At 36.3% G+C, this 17,563-nt stretch overlaps 3 protein-coding genes and 1 long non-coding RNA gene across 5 annotated transcripts; 1 reads left to right on the forward strand and 3 right to left on the reverse strand.

Moving 5' to 3' along the window:
- Positions 1-1,011: 1,011 nt before the first annotated feature.
- Positions 1,012-2,461, reverse strand: LOC120129583. Its single transcript, XR_005516757.1, has 4 exons — positions 2,319-2,461; positions 2,034-2,229; positions 1,801-1,941; positions 1,012-1,059 (listed from the first exon to the last, which is right to left on the reverse strand). It is a non-coding gene; the product is annotated as an uncharacterized LOC120129583 (long non-coding RNA).
- LOC120129582 (ABC transporter G family member 26-like) lies at positions 1,188-4,271 on the forward strand. Of its 2 annotated transcripts, none has more exons than XM_039147048.1 (9): positions 1,188-1,673; positions 1,764-2,053; positions 2,130-2,285; positions 2,349-2,532; positions 2,619-2,897; positions 2,994-3,278; positions 3,355-3,639; positions 3,744-3,851; positions 3,935-4,271. In XM_039147048.1, the coding sequence occupies exons 1-9, from the start codon at positions 1,461-1,463 to the stop codon at positions 4,202-4,204; spliced, it is 2,070 nt and encodes a 689-aa protein (XP_039002979.1). In that variant the 5' UTR covers positions 1,188-1,460; the 3' UTR covers positions 4,205-4,271. The 2 variants fall into 2 exon arrangements, with proteins under 2 accessions (XP_039002979.1, XP_039002981.1); XM_039147050.1 differs by having other exon boundaries at positions 1,539-1,673; positions 1,771-2,053.
- A 1,005-nt stretch (positions 4,272-5,276) lies between these two features.
- Positions 5,277-8,493, reverse strand: LOC120129730 (heat shock protein 90-2). The gene is made up of 3 exons (XM_039147163.1): positions 8,276-8,493; positions 7,348-7,489; positions 5,277-7,266 (listed from the first exon to the last, which is right to left on the reverse strand). The coding sequence occupies exons 1-3, from the start codon at positions 8,396-8,398 to the stop codon at positions 5,432-5,434; spliced, it is 2,100 nt and encodes a 699-aa protein (XP_039003094.1). The 5' UTR covers positions 8,399-8,493; the 3' UTR covers positions 5,277-5,431.
- Positions 8,494-11,483: 2,990 nt separating this feature from the next.
- LOC120129614 (probable WRKY transcription factor 2) lies at positions 11,484-14,979 on the reverse strand. Its single transcript, XM_039147081.1, has 6 exons — positions 14,897-14,979; positions 13,768-14,275; positions 13,415-13,594; positions 12,417-13,255; positions 12,183-12,341; positions 11,484-12,084 (listed from the first exon to the last, which is right to left on the reverse strand). Exons 2-6 carry the CDS (start codon positions 14,215-14,217, stop codon positions 11,535-11,537), a joined length of 2,178 nt encoding a protein of 725 aa, XP_039003012.1. The 5' UTR covers positions 14,218-14,275; positions 14,897-14,979; the 3' UTR covers positions 11,484-11,534.
- Positions 14,980-17,563: the final 2,584 nt, after the last annotated feature.

Below are 17,563 nucleotides of genomic sequence, written 5' to 3' on the forward strand. Positions count from 1 at the left end.
ATTTTCTTTCTTGTATAGATTGAGCTCCGCAACTCTCACTGCTAGTGTTTCTCATGTCGGCCTACTCGACGGAAAGTGTCTCTAAACATGAAAAGGTTTTCTCGGTTCGTTTCGACTTTCCTCGTTAAATAAATTCTTTGTTTGATATTAATAGAACAATATGGAGAATGTGGAGAAAGACAATGTGTAGTGCAAGATAGTTTTACAGATGTGCATACAAGGTAGATGAAGAGCTATGAAGCAGTCCCTCAATGGTGGTCATTTCCATCTTCGCCTGTGAAAGTTTCGATAAAGGGTTTCGACTTCCATGGTGGGAAGTTCTCCTTGCCTGTGCGAGCACACTATTTTTCACATTACCTGTTGGGATTATTCAAACAACGACGAACATGGTACGATCATTCTTGAAGAAATAGCAATAGCATTACAGATTCAAAGTCTATAAGCATGATTTGTTTAGGTGCAGCAACCAGGTGGCTACTATCGAGCGTCGAGCAAATACAAGAACCTGCATTATTGCTCGAGAGGAGTCCATAGACATGCCCTGGTGATGTATTTTACAGTGCTTCGATCATTAGGGGCGTCGTAGGTCCCCTAAGAATGTTCACAAACTACAGCAACTAGCTGCAGATGAACTGGTTCTTTCTGATTGGTTCGCTCGCCCTGGTTCTGGTGGCTGTCGTGAAAATTCCAGGAGAAAAAACGACCGGGTTAATACATATGCCATTTATCATCGTAGCTTCGCAGGCTATACCATCAGCTAAAGCAGTTTAATATATTTGTTGGGGAAGTGCTGGGATCTTCTTTGACTGGTATGTTTATAATCAGTACAAGGAATACTGGGCTAAACATGATTGCCTTCACAGGTATGTTTTTATCGGCTCTTCAACCCGATGAAATCAACGGTCGAGATCAGTGGGGTCATGATGCCACAGACCATCGTACATTGGCTCATTGTCCCACGGCACCCGGGATCATGTCCGAAGGATGCCCTAGGTGATATTTTGCACGACAGTCGCCAGAACAGGGCTATGTGATCGGTCAAGTTATAAGGAGATATATCTATAAGATGCAGAGAAACACAAACAAAGCAATAGGTCTAGGCTTTTCTTCCCCATATCTTCCATGTCCGTTTTATGATCTACGTTCGACCATTAGTATAATCTAGATCGAATAAATCAAAAAATAAATTTTAAAAAATAAAGATAAATAAAACCCCAAGGCAATTCATATTCTTGGCATGTTCATGCTGTTATGTAGTTAAAATTTATATTAAAAAAACTTCATTAAAACAAGGGCAGGCATGCATAGAATGGAAAGCATGTGGTCTACCAGCCAAGACTCTTCCCCCTCAATATATAGGCAAGCCTTTGGTTCATCACAGTTGATTCACTTCATTTTCTCTACCTACTTACATACAACTATTTTAGTCAAGTTTCTCTTCGGATTTTCGTCTTCCGATTATGGAAACTCGAAAAGAGGTTGAGATCGAGGACATACCGATGCCGTTGTCGCCTCCGAGGATGGGGTCTATGCAGATTGCAGGTGGCAACGGTTTCGGTCATAACATCGAGTTCATGTCACAGGCTTACCTCAGGAACCGGTATTCCGAGATCGATATCGAGGACTACACCGTGTATGCTGATAAAGATCAGCCTCTCCCCATATTTCTTAAGGTAGTTTGATTTCCCAGGTTTTCTTCGATTTGTTCGATGTTTTGTTTATCAGTATTAACTTTTGATATGATCCCGGTTTCGTATTCGAAGTTTGAAGACGTGGAATACAAGGTTCGGAGTCACCAACCTGCCTCGATCATCCCCGTGAGAGCGGTGATGTCGAAGTTAGCCTCGCAACTTAACTTGGAACATGATAAATACAAGGAGATCCTTAAAGGCGTAACGGGCAGCACCGGCCCAGGAGAAATCCTTGCTTTGATGGGTCCTTCTGGTAGTGGCAAAACAACCTTGTTAAAGATAATAGGCGGAAGGTTGACAGATAATGTTAAAGGAAACATAACGTACAACGATCTCCCTTACAGTCCGGCTCTTAAACGAAGGTTAGGCCGGTTTTTATCGGCGCTTTTTTCTTTTTTCCGTCATTCATCGATTTCGAGTGTTCTGTTTTCCTTGCAGGATTGGATTTGTGACGCAGGACGATATACTGCTGCCTCAACTAACGGTCGAAGAAACCTTAGTTTTTTCAGCATTTCTGAGACTTCCTAGTGACATGAGCCTGCAACAAAAGTATGCAAAAGTGGAGACGATTATGAAGGAGCTAGGCCTTGAAAGGTATGAACAAATATGAACCACATAGGGATTTACCTTTCACTCTAACCGTTGTGATAACCGCAGATGTCGTCACACGAGAATCGGGGGAGGATTGGTGAAAGGGATATCCGGAGGAGAAAGGAAAAGAACTAGCATCGGTTATGAAATTCTCGTTGATCCGTCATTGTTGTTGCTCGACGAACCGACTTCCGGTCTCGATTCTACTTCAGCCAATAAACTTATTCATATTCTTCAAGGAGTTGCAAAGGTATACTAATTGACCAAAATATGTACAAAGTGCACACAATTCCTATATAGAAAATGAGTAAAGATTGTGTGGTTGATGATAAACAGGCAGGGCGAACTGTAATCACGACGCTTCACCAGCCGTCAAGCCGAATGTTTCACATGTTCGATAAGCTTCTGCTGATATCAGAAGGCTACCCTATTTACTCCGGGAAGGCAAGAGACTGCATGGAGTATTTTTCGTCGCTACGATTCATCCCGGAGATAGCAATGAATCCGGCTGAGTTCTTGCTCGATTTAGCGACCGGCCAAGTTCATGACATAACTCTGCCTGAAGATCTAGTGGCATCTCAAGGAACGGCCGAGACCGACAAGGCTGTAATCAAAGTATAAACTCTTTTTGACAATGTAGTTGTAATTTAATCCCTTTCTTCATATGATCATCTCCCTCTCAAAACATTGTTTTTCTTTACATTATATCAGTATCTTCAACTCAAGTACAAAACTCATTTGGAGCCAAATGAAAAGGAAGAGAATCACCGGAGTACCAAGGCGCCGCAACATCTTCGGACGGCTATTCAAGTGAAGAAGGACTGGACAATAACTTGGTGGGAGCAGTTCATGATAATAATGAAGAGGACGTTTCGAGAGAGACGAAGGGATTACTTCGATAAGCTGAGGTTACTACAATCACTAGGAGTTGCAGTCTTGCTCGGTCTTCTTTGGTGGAAATCGAGCGCCACTACCGAGGCTCAACTGAGGGATCAAGTAAAGTTTCTCGAACTTCATTTTACAAATCTTTGACTCCCCATTACATCAAATTGACGACTCTTTCTATTTTCAGATTGGCCTGCTGTTCTACATCTGCATCTTTTGGACATCATCGTCGATTTTCGGAGCGGTATACGTTTTCCCGTTCGAAAAGGTCTATTTGGTGAAAGAACGGAAAGCCGACATGTACAGGTTAAGTGTATACTATGTTTGCAGCACTTTATGTGACATGGTGGCACATGTTCTGTATCCTACATCATTCATGTTGATTGTCTACTTCATGGCTGGTTTCAAGAGAACAGTCATTTGCTTCTTCCTCACGTTATGTACCATCTTACTGATAGCTATTATAAGCCAAGTAAGTCGAGCGATTTCAGATATACAACGTTCTTTGCTTTTAAGACTCAAATACTCTTCTCCGACTAACGCGATCTTCGACTTCACATATGACCGAAAAACTAGGGAGCGGGAGAGCTATTTGGAGCTGCGGTTTTGAGCATTAAAAGGGCCGGGATGATGGCGTCTCTGGTGATGATGTTGTTTCTTCTCACAGGAGGTTACTACGTCCAGGTACTTGAAACTACAATCGACATTGCTTTCGATTCTTCATCGGATCGGACGAATTCACTGAACAAAGTTGTTCTGTTTTGCAGCATATACCGAAATTCATGCGGTGGATGAAGTACTTATCGTTCATGTACTATGGCTTTAGGCTTCTGGTGAAAGTGCAATACTCTGGGGACCAATTGTATGAATGCCAAAGCCCGGGCGGGTGTCGGAATCTGCAGGATTCGCCTTCGTTCGACACGGTTAACCTCGACGGAGGCCTGCAAGAAGTATGGATTCTACTCGCCATGGCGCTCGGATACCGGCTGTGTGCTTACGTCTGCCTGCGCAAGAGAATTAGGTCATGTAATATTTGAGCTGAATCTACATTGCTGGGAAATATATGTAACAAGAGAAAAAAAGTTTGAGGGGCTTTGATTTTTCCTTTCCTGTTACCTTTACCAATTCCAGGCATGTGCAAAGCTTTTTAATATAATTTTGTCATCAATTTTTCATGGAGTTAATTGTACCATATGCCCTCAAACATGACTTTTATTTTAAATTAATCCCTAAATTTTTAAATATTACAATTTAATCCTTAAACTATGATTATCATCCTAATTTAATCCTCAAACTTTTAAATATTTTAATTCCATCATTAAACCTTCATTTAAAGTGATGGCATAATACCAAAAATAACTCATAACGTTTACCAAGACAGTCATTGTTTTGGCCCCCAATATTTTACTAAGGGCAACAAACTCCCTCTACAAATTAAAACTAATAATTAATACACAATTAATACTCTTAAATAGGGGTCTTTTTAACCTCAAATGAAATATTGAGGTTAAAATAGTATAGAAAAAATAAGTATCAAAATAATTATTTTGTCAAATGTTAAAGATTTTTCGTAAAATAAAATATTGAGGGTCAAAATACTCTAAAAAATAGAATAAGGATTAGGAGCTAATTTTGATATTATACCTAAATTGATCCCAAACTTTTTTGAATATTTTAATTTAATACCAAACTTTATGTCTGAAAAGGACAAAATTTTAGGTTAAATTATAATTAAAACTAATTAATTTGGATGAACTTAAAGATAAAATTGAAATATTCAAAAATTTAAAAATTTAAAAATTAGGATGAACTTAAAAATGAAATAAAAATATTCAAAAATTTAATAACCAATTTAGAAAGAGAATCATAGTTTATAGATAAAATTAAAGTGTTAAGATTTAAAATAAACGTCATAATTTAAGGATGAAAATAAAATATTCAAAAGTTAAAAATCAATTTAAAATAGAAGGTATTGCTTAAAGACATGATGCAATTAACTCAATTTCATGGCATCATTCATTTAAATTGTTTCGAATCGCGTAATCCAATATGTAATCAAAATCCAGAATGATGCAAACAATCAAAACGAAGTAGAAATAAAGACTAAAATTCCCAGTAAAAAAAACAGAGCATTTATCATTTAAGATCGTCTCCAAATATAACTACGCAAAGCCTCCTAATGAAGGCACCAAACAAAATGTGAAAGACGGGCTAAAGGATCGTTCAAAATTAAAATAGCACTACTGAGTTCGTCTAAGAAACGCTTAGTCAACTTCCTCCATCTTGCTTCCTTCAGCATCGGCATCCTCCAACGGGGGCATGTCAGCATCGGCTTCTGCTTCACCTGCATCCTCATCGATGCTCAGGCCGAGTTTGAGCATCCTGTGGATTCTATTGCCAAAGGTGTTAGGGTCGTCGAGGCTGAACCCGGAGGTAAGGAGAGAGGTCTCGAAGAGGAGGAGTACAAGGTCCTTGACGGATTTGTCATTTTTGTCTGCATCAGCCCTCTTTCTCAGCTCTTCCATGATGGGGTTCTCGGGATTGATCTCCATAGTCTTCTTGCTGGACATGTACCCAGCCATGCTGTTATCCCTCAAAGCCTGGGCCTTCATGATCCTCTCCATGTTGGCAGTCCAACCGTACTCACCAGTCACTAAACAGCAAGGAGAATCGACCACACGGTCGGAAACCACAACCTTCTCAACCTTGTCACCCAACACATCCTTGATGACCTTGCACAGACCCTCAAACTTCTCCTTCAAAGCTTCCTTCTTTTGCTTCTCGTCCTCACTCTCGTCGAGTTTCAGACCTTCCTTGGTGGCAGACACAAGCTTCTTTCCCTCGAATTCTTTCAGCTGTCCAACAGCATACTCATCAATAGCATCAACCATGTAAAGGACCTCATAGCCCTTCTTCTTCAGCTTCTCGAGGAATGGGGAGTTCTCAACAGCCTTTTTACTCTCACCAGTGATATAATAGATATCATTCTGACCCTCCTTCATTCGGGTCACATAGTCCTTCAAGCTGGTCATCTCATCGCCGCTCTTGGTGGAGTGGTATCGCAGTAATTCGGCAATCTTAGTCCTGTTCTGAGAGTCCTCGTGGATACCAAGCTTGAGGTTCTTCGAGAAGGCCTCGTAGAACTTGTTGTAATCTTCTTTGTTCTCAGCTATTTCAAAGAAGAGCTCAATGCACTTCTTCACCAAGTTCTTGCGGATAACCTTCAAGATCTTGTTCTGCTGCAACATTTCTCTAGAGATGTTGAGAGGCAGGTCCTCTGAGTCGACAATACCCTTCACAAAGCTGAGAAACTCGGGAATCAAATCCTCGCAGTTGTCCATGATAAAGACACGTCTGACATACAGCTTGATGTTGTTAGGCTTCTTCTTTGTATCAAAGAGATCAAAAGGAGCTCGCTTTGGAACAAAGAGGACAGCCTTGAACTCAAGTTGCCCCTCAACTGAAAAGTGTTTGACAGCCAAATGTTCTTCCCAATCATTTGTAAGGCTCTTGTAGAAGGCCGCATATTCCTCCTTGGTAATCTCCTCGGGCTTTCTCATCCAAATTGGCTTCTGTTTGTTCACCAAGGACCATTCATGCGAGACCTCCTTAATCTTCTTCTTTTTCTTCTCTTCCTTCTCCTTCTCCTCGTCAACATCCTCGACTTTCCCTTCTTCATCCTTCTTCTCATCCTCATCCTCATCATCAGAAATCTCCTTCTCGGTAGTCTTCTCGATCCAGAGGGAAATTGGATAGCTAATGAACTCAGAATGCTTCTTAATCAAGTCTTTGAGGCGTCGCTCCTCGAGGTACTCAAGCTGGTCCTCTTTCAAGAAAAGAGTAATCTTAGTACCCCTGCCAAGATTCTCCCCAGAGGTATCCCTGGTGACGGTGAATGACCCACCGGCTTGAGATTCCCACACATACTGTTCATCATCATTGTGCTTCGTTGTAACAATCACCTTGTCAGCAACCAAATATGCAGAGTAGAAACCGACACCAAATTGACCAATCATACTAACATCAGCACCAGCAGCCAAGGCCTCCATGAATTCCTTTGTCCCAGATCTCGCAATGGTACCAAGGTTATTCACCAAATCTATACATAACAGCGATATAGTCAAATTTGGATCCCATTTAAATGCACAACAATTAAAGAAGCAAAATAATAAGTACTTACCAGCTTTGGTCATGCCGATACCACTGTCAATTATCGAAAGAGTATTGTTAGTCTTGTCTGGAACAATATGAATGAAAAGCTCCGGCTGAGCATCTAGCTTGCTCTTGTCGGTCAAGCTCTCAAATCTAATCTTGTCCAAAGCCTACAAGTAACAGTTTTTAACATTGTAACATACAGTAACTACGCCTAAAGGAGCATTATATCAAACACATTACATTCACAATATCATTCTTTTGAATTCACAAACACATAAATAAGCACAAATTATATCTACAAGAAAGATCAAATTCACTTTCATCTAATTTTCATTTCTAAACATAAAACCTTTCCCTGAAAAAAGCAATATGCGAATCAAAACGAACAACGACAGAACAGATCATTACGGATTAAGAATCGGAACCAATTATATTCATAACCGTAGAAAAACCTAAATTTCTCTATAGTACAAACAGATAACCAAGATCATCAACATCAAATCATAAAATATCAGATCCGTCGAATTATGCAACGGAACGAAATTATCAAAAAAGAATCAGATCCATATAAGGAGAGGACATACAACATTCTTATACATTCATAAACACATAAATAAGCACAAATTTCTTCTACAAAAAATCAGTTATAATTTAAATTTCAAAAAATTTCATGCATACGAAATCCATCGTTTCATTTCTAAACATAAAACCTCTAGCTAACAAAAGCAATATGCAAATCAAAACGAACAACCAGAGAACAGATCATTACGGATTAAGAATCGGAACCAATTACATTCAAAACCATAGAAAAACCTGAATTTCTCTATCGTACAAACAAATAATCAAGCTAAACAACATCAAATCAGAAAAACACAAGCAGATCCGTCGAATTATGCACTTTAACGAAATTATCAAAAAAAAAGGAATCAGATCCGTAGAAGGAGAGGACTTACATCAGAGGAGTTGCTGATGAGCTCACGAAGAAATATCTCCTTGTTGCTGTAGAAAGTGTTGATGATCAAACTGAGAAGCTGGTTGATCTCGGCCTGGAAAGCGAACGTCTCTGTATCCGCCATCGTTGAACAAACTGTAACCTCCGGATTCGAATGCAATCTGAAGAGTTGGAAATGAAGGGGAAGGGGAAGAAGATGAAACAGAGCATTGAGTGTGGGCTATAAGGAGAGTTTATATAAGGGAAGTTCATTAGGGTTTCTGGATCCTTCTATTAATTATTTTTGAAAAATTAAAAAATAAAGGAGTTTTGGACCACTCGTTCATACTTTATACTTTTCTTCGTCAATTGCATTTTGCTTTTTCATACGAATTTTCTTTTCCCCTTTAGTTCTTTTCATTTTAGGTCTAATTCTGTCTTGAATCCTTATACTCTTCATTTTTTTTCAATTTAACTATATGACATTTTAATAATTTAAAAGGTTAAGTTACAACTTTAGTATCTAAACTATTAATTTTGATCCATTTTAGTACTGAAACTTATAATTTTTTTTTTAAAATCATATCTAACATTTAGTGTTTTATGTCATTTTAGTACTATGTCGTTAAAAACTTAACATGTGATTTCCACGTGAACCTTTTTTATGAATAAATTGTATCATTCATCATTCAATTATTTTCTCACTCCTATTTTGGTCTAAAGTTTAAATTTTTTAATTTAAATCACTCTAACTTTAAAATTTATTTTTTATTTTTAATTATATTAATAAAATAATAATGATAATAATAATAAATGTCATGACACAAAAATTATTAATAAAATAAAATAGAGTGATTAAAATAAGAGTAATTTGAAAGTTGAGTAGTTAAATTGAAATTTTTAAACTTTAGTACCAAAATATGAGTGAGAAGATAATTGAGTGATGAATTATGTATTTTAACCATAGAAAATACAATGTTGTTCAATTTTTAACAGTGAGAGGTACTAAAATAAAATAAAAACTAAGCGTTAAGTATAGTTCTAAAAAAATTAAAAGTTTAAATATTAAAATGAATCAAAACTAATAATTTAGATATTAAACATTTAATTTACCCTAACAATGGTGATATGAAACTTTGATTTAATGGTTTTATTATTATTATTATTATAAGGTTCAAATTAAATGATAATATTAAGAGAAAGGTCAAAGGTTGTTGATGATTCTCTGCCATGTGGCACTTTCTTACGGCTAAATTGCGTGAGTTATTTATTTTTTTGGAAATTTACTCTAGATACCATTGAACTTTAAGTTCTCACTCGTTTATACTATTAAACTTTAGATTTTATCAACCATAGCATTGAATTTTGATTTCTCTTCAATTATGTCACTTCACTGTTAAATCACTAACAACACAGTGACATAGTTAATGCTCAATGACATGAATGTCACACTAAAATGATATTATTTAGTACCATCCAGCTCAATTGGTAGAGCACAAGGTTCTTAACCTTGAGGTCGTGGGATCGAGTCCCACGGAGGCCATTTCATAATTCGGAGGTCTCTTACGGAAGCTGCTCTCAACCTGGTGTTGGGGGTAACCTACTATCTTACCTCCCCCTTACCCCATATATATGGGAAAAAGGGGCAGCCATTTTTTTAGGCACTAATATCATGATCTCATATGATGATTTTATTATGAAATTAATTTTCAACGTTAGCATATTGAAAGTTTTTGGGTAAAGTATATAAATAGTCCCTAAATTTTTAGGATGCTTATAATTTGGTCACCCAACTTTTGAAACTTGCATTATAGTCATCGAACTTTTATTTCATTTTCATTGTTGTCCCTGCAGTCACCCACCGTTAGTGGGCTCTAACGCCACGTTGCCAACCCCATTTATATTTGGCAAACATTAAAACATAATTTGCTAAACTATGTCGTTTTATATTTGGGAATAATGAAAAGGGTTTAACCCTAAAAGAACTTCATTTAGCGATAAAATTGGGTTTAGATTTAATTCGGGATTTTTTTGGTTAAGGGTTTTCTCTTGATTAAAAAATACGAGAATGTAAGGATGATCAAATAAATAGTTTACACAAAAAATTAATACTTAATTACGCCTCCAAAATAGATATTTATTATACAACTGATAAAAACAATATTTAGATTAGATAATAATAAAATTTATTGACTTTTCTTTAGTTGTCGTTGTTGGTGATTATTAGTTCCCTTATTATTTTTTATATATTATGTCATTTTTTGTTCTAGTGTTTTGTTAATTTTGAATAAGAATCTCTGTCATCGTGATACGTTTTTCTCTACTCTTATGGCACGTATTTTCTCTGTTATTGTGACACTGTAGATGCTCATTTTGTCCGGGGATTTCATTCGAGTTTTCGTTTGTGTTTATATATATTATTAATTAGTTCAAATTGTTGGGTTGGTTATTTAAGTATATACATATAGTGCGCATGTTATAAGTATATACCATATTATTAGGTTTGTGTGAATACATATTTACATGTGTGTATATATTGGTTAGTCATTAATTATTATTACTATTAGTTATGAGTATTATAATTAGTTATTTATATGGGATGACTATTATCTATTACTTATTATATTTAGTTCTGCGCCTTTATATATATATATATATATATATATATATATATATATATATATATATATATATTTGTATGATTATATTTTTACTTAGGTATATGGGTAGTGTGCGTTTAACATGATTAATTATACATTATATTGTGCGTGATGTGTAATTTATCCATAAAAATAAGGTGTTAAGTTTTTAATAATGAGATATTAAAATGATAAAAAAACTTAAACGTTAATTATGATTTTAAAAAATTAAAAATTTAAATACTAACAAATTAATAATTTAGACACTAAACGCTTAAATCTTAATTTACCTTTCTTCTTTCATCCTTTAAAGTTGATTAAAAAATAAGGTACATATTAGGGTTTTTTTTAATGTAAATCTGAACCCAACCCAATCTTATTCTTAAAAAGAATCCGATCGTACATCATAACGCCATATAGAAAGACCCGATTCGAATTTAAATTTTCAAAAAGAAAAAAATCGACCGAATCCGGTTGAATCAAAATGGTCGAGTTTTAGGTCAAATGTTCATCCCTGATTGCAGTTTTATATAAGTTTCAAATGATGTAGGTGCAAGTAGGAGGAAAAGTAGCATTGCATTTCATAATCAAGAGAAACATAAATGCTTCTTTTGCTTTTGCTGGGAACTGAATAAGAGAATTTTAAATCTGTGGTCCAAGAGGCAGCCTACTCATTAGTTGCTGGTATACTGATGTGTTGTTGGATAGATCCAAGCCGGGTTCCGACAACGGCTCCATCTTCGTTTCTCCTCTCGGAAACCTGAAACCGATTTCGTTACCCTGGCGAGCCATATACGGATGAATGGGCAGAACCGGGAGCTTCGGTTGGTCGCGTCCCAACCCGGCCATTGCCAAATTAGCCAGACCTGGTTGATGCATTCCAAATGAGAAGCCGGGAGAAGGACCGAGTTGTTGCCTTCCAGGTAGGGTGAATGGACCAAATGATGTCGGTCTAACCATGCTGTTGTGAAGTTGTGATGGCTCCGGCCTGTGTGCATGGCTTTGGATGGAAGAAGCCATGGCGGTTGCTGCGTTCGAGGTAGCGGAATTGGCATGACTGCTATTCCGAGCGGCCGGTACACCGTGATTGTGCTTTCCTTCGTAGGTAGTGATTACTGATTTAAGGTCGTGCGATGCCCTCTCGACGTGCTTCCTCACTGTGCAGCCCGAGCTAGTGCATTTGTAGTAACTCCTGGCATCAAAACAATTGAGAATGATGTTCTGCATTATATTTGCAGTCGATAACGGTAAACTGCTGTATCGAACAATGACGGAAGGGAAAAGAAAAACCTTGGATTCGGATTTCCTTTCACAACTTTCTGACCATACTTGCGCCACCGATATCCGTCTTCCAGGATATCGACCTCACTGGTTGTCTGGACCACAACTCTAGGCTCACGAATAGCTCGTGTGGCTCCGCTAATTTCCATTGCATAATCTTCGATTTTCCTGGTATAAAACATGAAAACATTCGCATTGCGATCTCAATAGCAACATTATCCAAACAGTTTGTAAGATGCGAACCTTCTCTTTGACTCGGATCCAACTCCTTCACCTTCATAACCTAATGAGATACTTCCATGAGTGCCCCAATCATCTTCGTCATTAGAGAAGGTAGATGAGACGTCCACTGCATCACCGGATTCAATGTGAGTAGTATTTGGGTCCTGTCCATTGCCATTCTCGGGAGATATTGTTGCAGACGTTGTCATCTCAGTGCGGTCATGTGACCAATCCTGAGGAGCGGCAACCGTTCCCTTTTGTGCGGTTGTCCAAACAGGACCGCCATCTATACCATTTTGAAGGCCAGTTTGTTCAGGTCGCTCGAGTTGCATTTCACTTAATAGGTTGGACGATCGGCGGTTCGGTGGAGGCTTGAGATGGTTATGAGCTCCCTTGTATATGATCTCCGTTATGTGACCTTCATGAGAACGTTCGACTTTCTTCTTAACTTGACAGGTCGGATGCGTGCACTTATAATAGCTACGAGGATACTCACTTCCTTTTACTTGTTTTTGCCCGTATTTTCGCCAATTATATCCGTCATCGGATGGCACACCACCAACACCACCAGCCTCTCTGCTAACTCTTTGATCTCCTTCTTCATCCTGTGGCTCATCAAGATGCTGTGAATGTTCAACATTCCCACCAACAGGATCAAAGACCCTTTGTTCTGCAGAGTTATTACTCCCGGTATCTTTTTCCATTGATGAACGAGAGAAATCCGCCTGAAGGTTGAACATGTTGCTGTTTTGTGGGTGGAGTTTCCTCAGGTCTAGACTTTGAGATGCATGAGAACGCTCGGACTGAACCGAAGCTTCAGTATTAGGAAAGGACTGCTGAGGAAGACCAGCCAGATTAACCTGCATTCAGAAGGAAAATTTCATAATATTCCGTTCTGAGTTCTAATTCGTCGGGGTAACTACCAGCATTTAGAATACGAGTAACAATGGAAGCAGGAACGAACGTGAATAACATCGTGCAATCCAAAGAAAGACCTTTTTATTCGGCAGATTACATACTTTACTCGTTGCACCGAGGAAAAAACAAGAATTCGACTCCGCAACAGGTTTGAATGCAAACGATGCATTGATGTCTTCAAAATAGTTATCTTCGCTCTTATCATGAGACTCGGGGTTGCAGCTCCCATCATTAACACTGGGAATGAAAGGGAATTTTCCGGTAGTCGGGGATGGTTGTGCCTGCAGCGATAAAAAGTGAAATTCATATGAAACAAAACTTCAATAAACAAAAGAAAAAGTATACAACATATTGTTCCGGAATGTAATTCTGCAGGACAACGGCGCTTCATCATATTTGTTCCGGAGAGCAAGAATCGTCATGTTACTAAAACGTTTAAGCTAAGCAAACTTACCAACGAATTCGAAACAAAAACCGGAGATTCTAACAATGTTGTAGGGCTAAGACCAGGAGATATTGTCAAGTAAGGAGAACAAATGTCGGCGTTAAGTGAAGGATCGGCAGACCGGATGCTTTCAGTATTCAATCTCGGAGCAATAAATCCAGCTCTGGCTGACATCCTTTCCACCAGACCTCCCCGTGAGCTCGATTTTTGCTCATACGTCGACTCCGATTCGTTCGACGGTCCATCACCATTGTGAACATCCTTTTTGTCACCATTCTCGGCTGTCATCATCTGTCGAGATCCGATAAAGTGTCCCTCGGTTTTGTTTTCTGCAGGGGCTTTAGAGGCTGGTTTAGAGCGAACATCATCACCTAACATAGCTGTGAAATACGCCCTCGGACTCAGAGTAGGAGGTATCCAATCGTCGATAATAGCAACATTATCATCGATACCAGCCATGACAATTCCTACACTCGGCTCAAAGTCGATTCGTCTCGGAATGCAGAGGATCGAATTCCTGCAAGATCAACAACAAAGACAAATAGATGATGAACACCAACAGGGGATATCGTTCGAGAGCAAAACCGCAGTAGTTTGCTCCCGATAGCAGAGATGTATCCCTTGAACCAAAAGCAAAATTAAGTAAAAATCAGAATCTTGCAGTTCAATCAAAGAAGATAAAGTGAAAGCTTTACATTCACTCCTTAGCTTCCTCAACATACATACATGCATTATTATGCCTATGCCTTTTACCATTTCATAAACCAATCCAAAAGGAAATGATTCCATTTTTGTTCATGTTTTTACCCCTTTTTTGCTTTTTTTGAACATAAGAACCCTAAATTAGACAAACAAAAAATTCCAAATTTGAAAAAGTAACCAAAATCAAAAAAAAAAAAAACTCAGGTCTTTGAATTGATGTTTCCCACTAAGATCTAACGCAAAAATGAATTTGAATCATACCAGTGCTAAAGATAAAACAAAAACAAAAATAGTATCAAATGTTTATAAGATTTGAAGCAAAAAACATGGGTCATAAACAATTTCAAACACAAAAACTGGGTTCATAATGGCATTATTTAAACCAACAAGAAAGAGGGTTGAATCTGGTTTGAGGAAATACAGCAAAAATGATTACCTGATTGATTAATGATTCATAGCCAATGAAGACAGAACCATGATGAGCAGCAAGAAAGAACAATTCTTCTCTCTTCAATACAAATGAAAACCCAACTTTCTTGGAGGGATTTTGAAAAGAAAAAAATAGTTCTCTCACCTTGTCCTGTGTTGAGAAGAAAGAAAGAAAATCTGGGTTGGAATTTGTTTTGTTTAATCTAAATTGATATGATATGATGATTAATGATTTTTCTTACATGGAGAAAACTACAAAAAGAAACAAATAAATTTGCAGAAACTGTAATAATAAAATTATTAATTATGTGATTTCCTTTTTGTAAGAAAATGAAGAGGAAGAAGATGATATTGGCAATGGTGGTGGACCAATAAAAGAATGGAATCTTTGAACAAATGAAGAAAAAAAATTAATTAACCAATTTAATTAATTAAAAGAAATGATCAAAAAGAACAAGTTGTGCATGTTTTTTCTTAAATTAACTAAGGGTAAATTGAGTTTCATAACTATTAAAAATTAAAAAGTTGTTGAATATATCGATTATTAAAAGTTATAAAATAATCACCTAATTATTCATTATGTTTCAAATTCATTATTTTTCATTAAAAAATTAACGATAGTCTATGATGGATGTTAATGTATTATATGAGATATCTTAGACAACAGATCAACATTCAACTCATACTGTTATTTTTTTAATGAAAAAGATTGATTTAGTACATAATGAATAATCGAATAATTTAACAAAACAATATCTTGTAATCGAGAGCATTGTAACTTTTAATTATAGTGGATGTACCATCTGTATACTTTACTCTTTAATCAAGTATAATTAGTGGTTAATTAATTGGCAATGATGCTTGTTCTCTGAGTGGGGGCCATAGGGGTGAAGGTTGAGTTGTTTTCAGTTTCGGAACAGAATAGAAATTGAATTAAAATGGGCCCCACCTCTCCTTTTTCTCGGCTCCGTTGACTAAGGAGCCGGCTCATTGGATTGTTTTGCCTATGTTAGACGATAATTTGTTTTAATTTATGTTTTATTTGATTTAATCTTTAATTAACTATGTGCCTAACACCTGTTAGCTGCAGCCTTAGAAGAATGAAGATGTTATAACTGCTTCTTTAATGTTGCCACGTGGCAGGTACTCCTTAATTTTTGCTCTTTACGGACTAGGACAAACACAAAGTTATGTAAAATAAATGATAATAAATTATATATATTAAATTGTAAATATATGTACTTAGAATACCATGTAAAATAATAAATAATCCTCCTCCTAAATGTTATCAATAGATCGTTCGTGTTTTAAAAATACAGAGTCTATCGCTAATGCATCTTAACAACTGACGTAATATATAACAAATAATTTTAATATTTTAGTTGTCAATGGGCCATATCATCCTTACTCTCTTTAACCTATAAAACAGTTTAGTAAAATTATCAGGTTTAGTAGGAATGTAGTCCACTTGCAAATCAAAAGCAACAATCTTCTCGTGAACAAAATAGGTACGAAATATCGAATACATTAATATTATCACTTCGTACCACGAGTGTAACGGATTGAGATATTTTTATATCAACCAATAACACTCGAACCGCTAATATAAAATTTAGATGATAATTTAACAACGTACGATGAAATTAAATCATTAAAGTAAACAAAAACGATAATAAAATAATAATACGATGATGATGATTTTTAGTGAATAAGTATGTCTAAATATTTAAGACAAGAATGTTTTAAGTATGAGAGAAAGGAATTTTGGAAATGGACACTTGAAAAAAAAAAAGACTTCATTGGCTGTGAAGAATGTTTTACAAAGTGTATTAGAGTTTTGAATGCTTGAATGGACGATAGATACTTTGAACAAATGGTCAAGACTCTTTATACAACCTTTCACCTCCTTAATAAATGGTCGAGATTAATTTAATGTTACATTATACATTTTACATCTAGAATAATCCTACAAGTATAATTTCTTTTTTACAAATCTATAATTTTCTTTTTCTTTTGAGATAAAATTTAAATCCGACCTGACTCAACCTGAAATAATATATTTATAAAAAAACATTACTTTTATTAAATAACAAATAAGGATTTAATTAAAAATATATGAATGTGTCTTATTGTAAACATCCCTAAAAATATAAGATAAAATTATAATTTTTTAGATTAGAGAAGAAGTCGGATATTTTTATACCGTAAACTCAAACTTGATGTGACTCGACCAAAACCTAATATTTTTTTAAAAAATATATATATAATTCGTTAGAATCGTATTGAATCAAAACCCGTCGAATTCGGGGCTCGTGCTCATCCCAAATCCTTCGCATGAAAATTTTAAATTATACATTATATAAAACCTACTAACATGGATCTTTACAATTAGATTTTATTTCAATTAATAGTATTATATTTTTTTATAAAATATATCTTAATTTTTTCTACTTTTAAAATGGACAAAAGGTTTTTATATGTTAAAAGAAAAATAAACAGGCAAAATAGTTATTTTATAATAATTAAAAATAATTAACCAAATACCAACAATCGGTTGGTCTAGTGAGATGAGATATTAGATATTTTGATATTTACAAATGGAGCAAATTTGGTAGAGAGGGTCACCATTACCTCTGTAGTACCCGATCTGGATTAGTCGAACAATAAATCAGAT

The sequence above is a fragment of the Hibiscus syriacus genome, unplaced genomic scaffold (assembly GCF_006381635.1).
Source record: "Hibiscus syriacus cultivar Baekdansim isolate YM2019G1 unplaced genomic scaffold, ASM638163v2 tig00110503_pilon, whole genome shotgun sequence".
NCBI lineage: Eukaryota > Viridiplantae > Streptophyta > Magnoliopsida > Malvales > Malvaceae > Hibiscus > Hibiscus syriacus.

Bases quoted from the DNA above. Each gene is read 5' to 3' on its own strand.
- LOC120129582 (XM_039147048.1), top strand. From the start codon at position 1,461: ATGGAAACTCGAAAAGAGGTTGAGATCGAGGACATACCGATGCCGTTG. The intron at 1,674-1,763 runs GTAGTTTGATTT...TCGTATTCGAAG, and splicing joins CTCTCCCCATATTTCTTAAG to TTTGAAGACGTGGAATACAA. The intron at 2,286-2,348 runs GTATGAACAAAT...TGATAACCGCAG, and splicing joins AAGGAGCTAGGCCTTGAAAG to ATGTCGTCACACGAGAATCG.
- LOC120129730 (XM_039147163.1), bottom strand. From the start codon at position 8,398: ATGGCGGATACAGAGACGTTCGCTTTCCAGGCCGAGATCAACCAGCTT. The intron at 7,490-8,275 runs GTAAGTCCTCTC...TGTTACTTGTAG, and splicing joins TCATCAGCAACTCCTCTGAT to GCTTTGGACAAGATTAGATT. The intron at 7,267-7,347 runs GTAAGTACTTAT...TGTTATGTATAG, and splicing joins TATCGGCATGACCAAAGCTG to ATTTGGTGAATAACCTTGGT.
- LOC120129614 (XM_039147081.1), bottom strand. From the start codon at position 14,217: ATGGCTGGTATCGATGATAATGTTGCTATTATCGACGATTGGATACCT. The intron at 13,256-13,414 runs GTATGTAATCTG...TTCTGAATGCAG, and splicing joins TCCTCGGTGCAACGAGTAAA to GTTAATCTGGCTGGTCTTCC. The intron at 12,342-12,416 runs GTTCGCATCTTA...GTTTTATACCAG, and splicing joins GGATCCGAGTCAAAGAGAAG to GAAAATCGAAGATTATGCAA.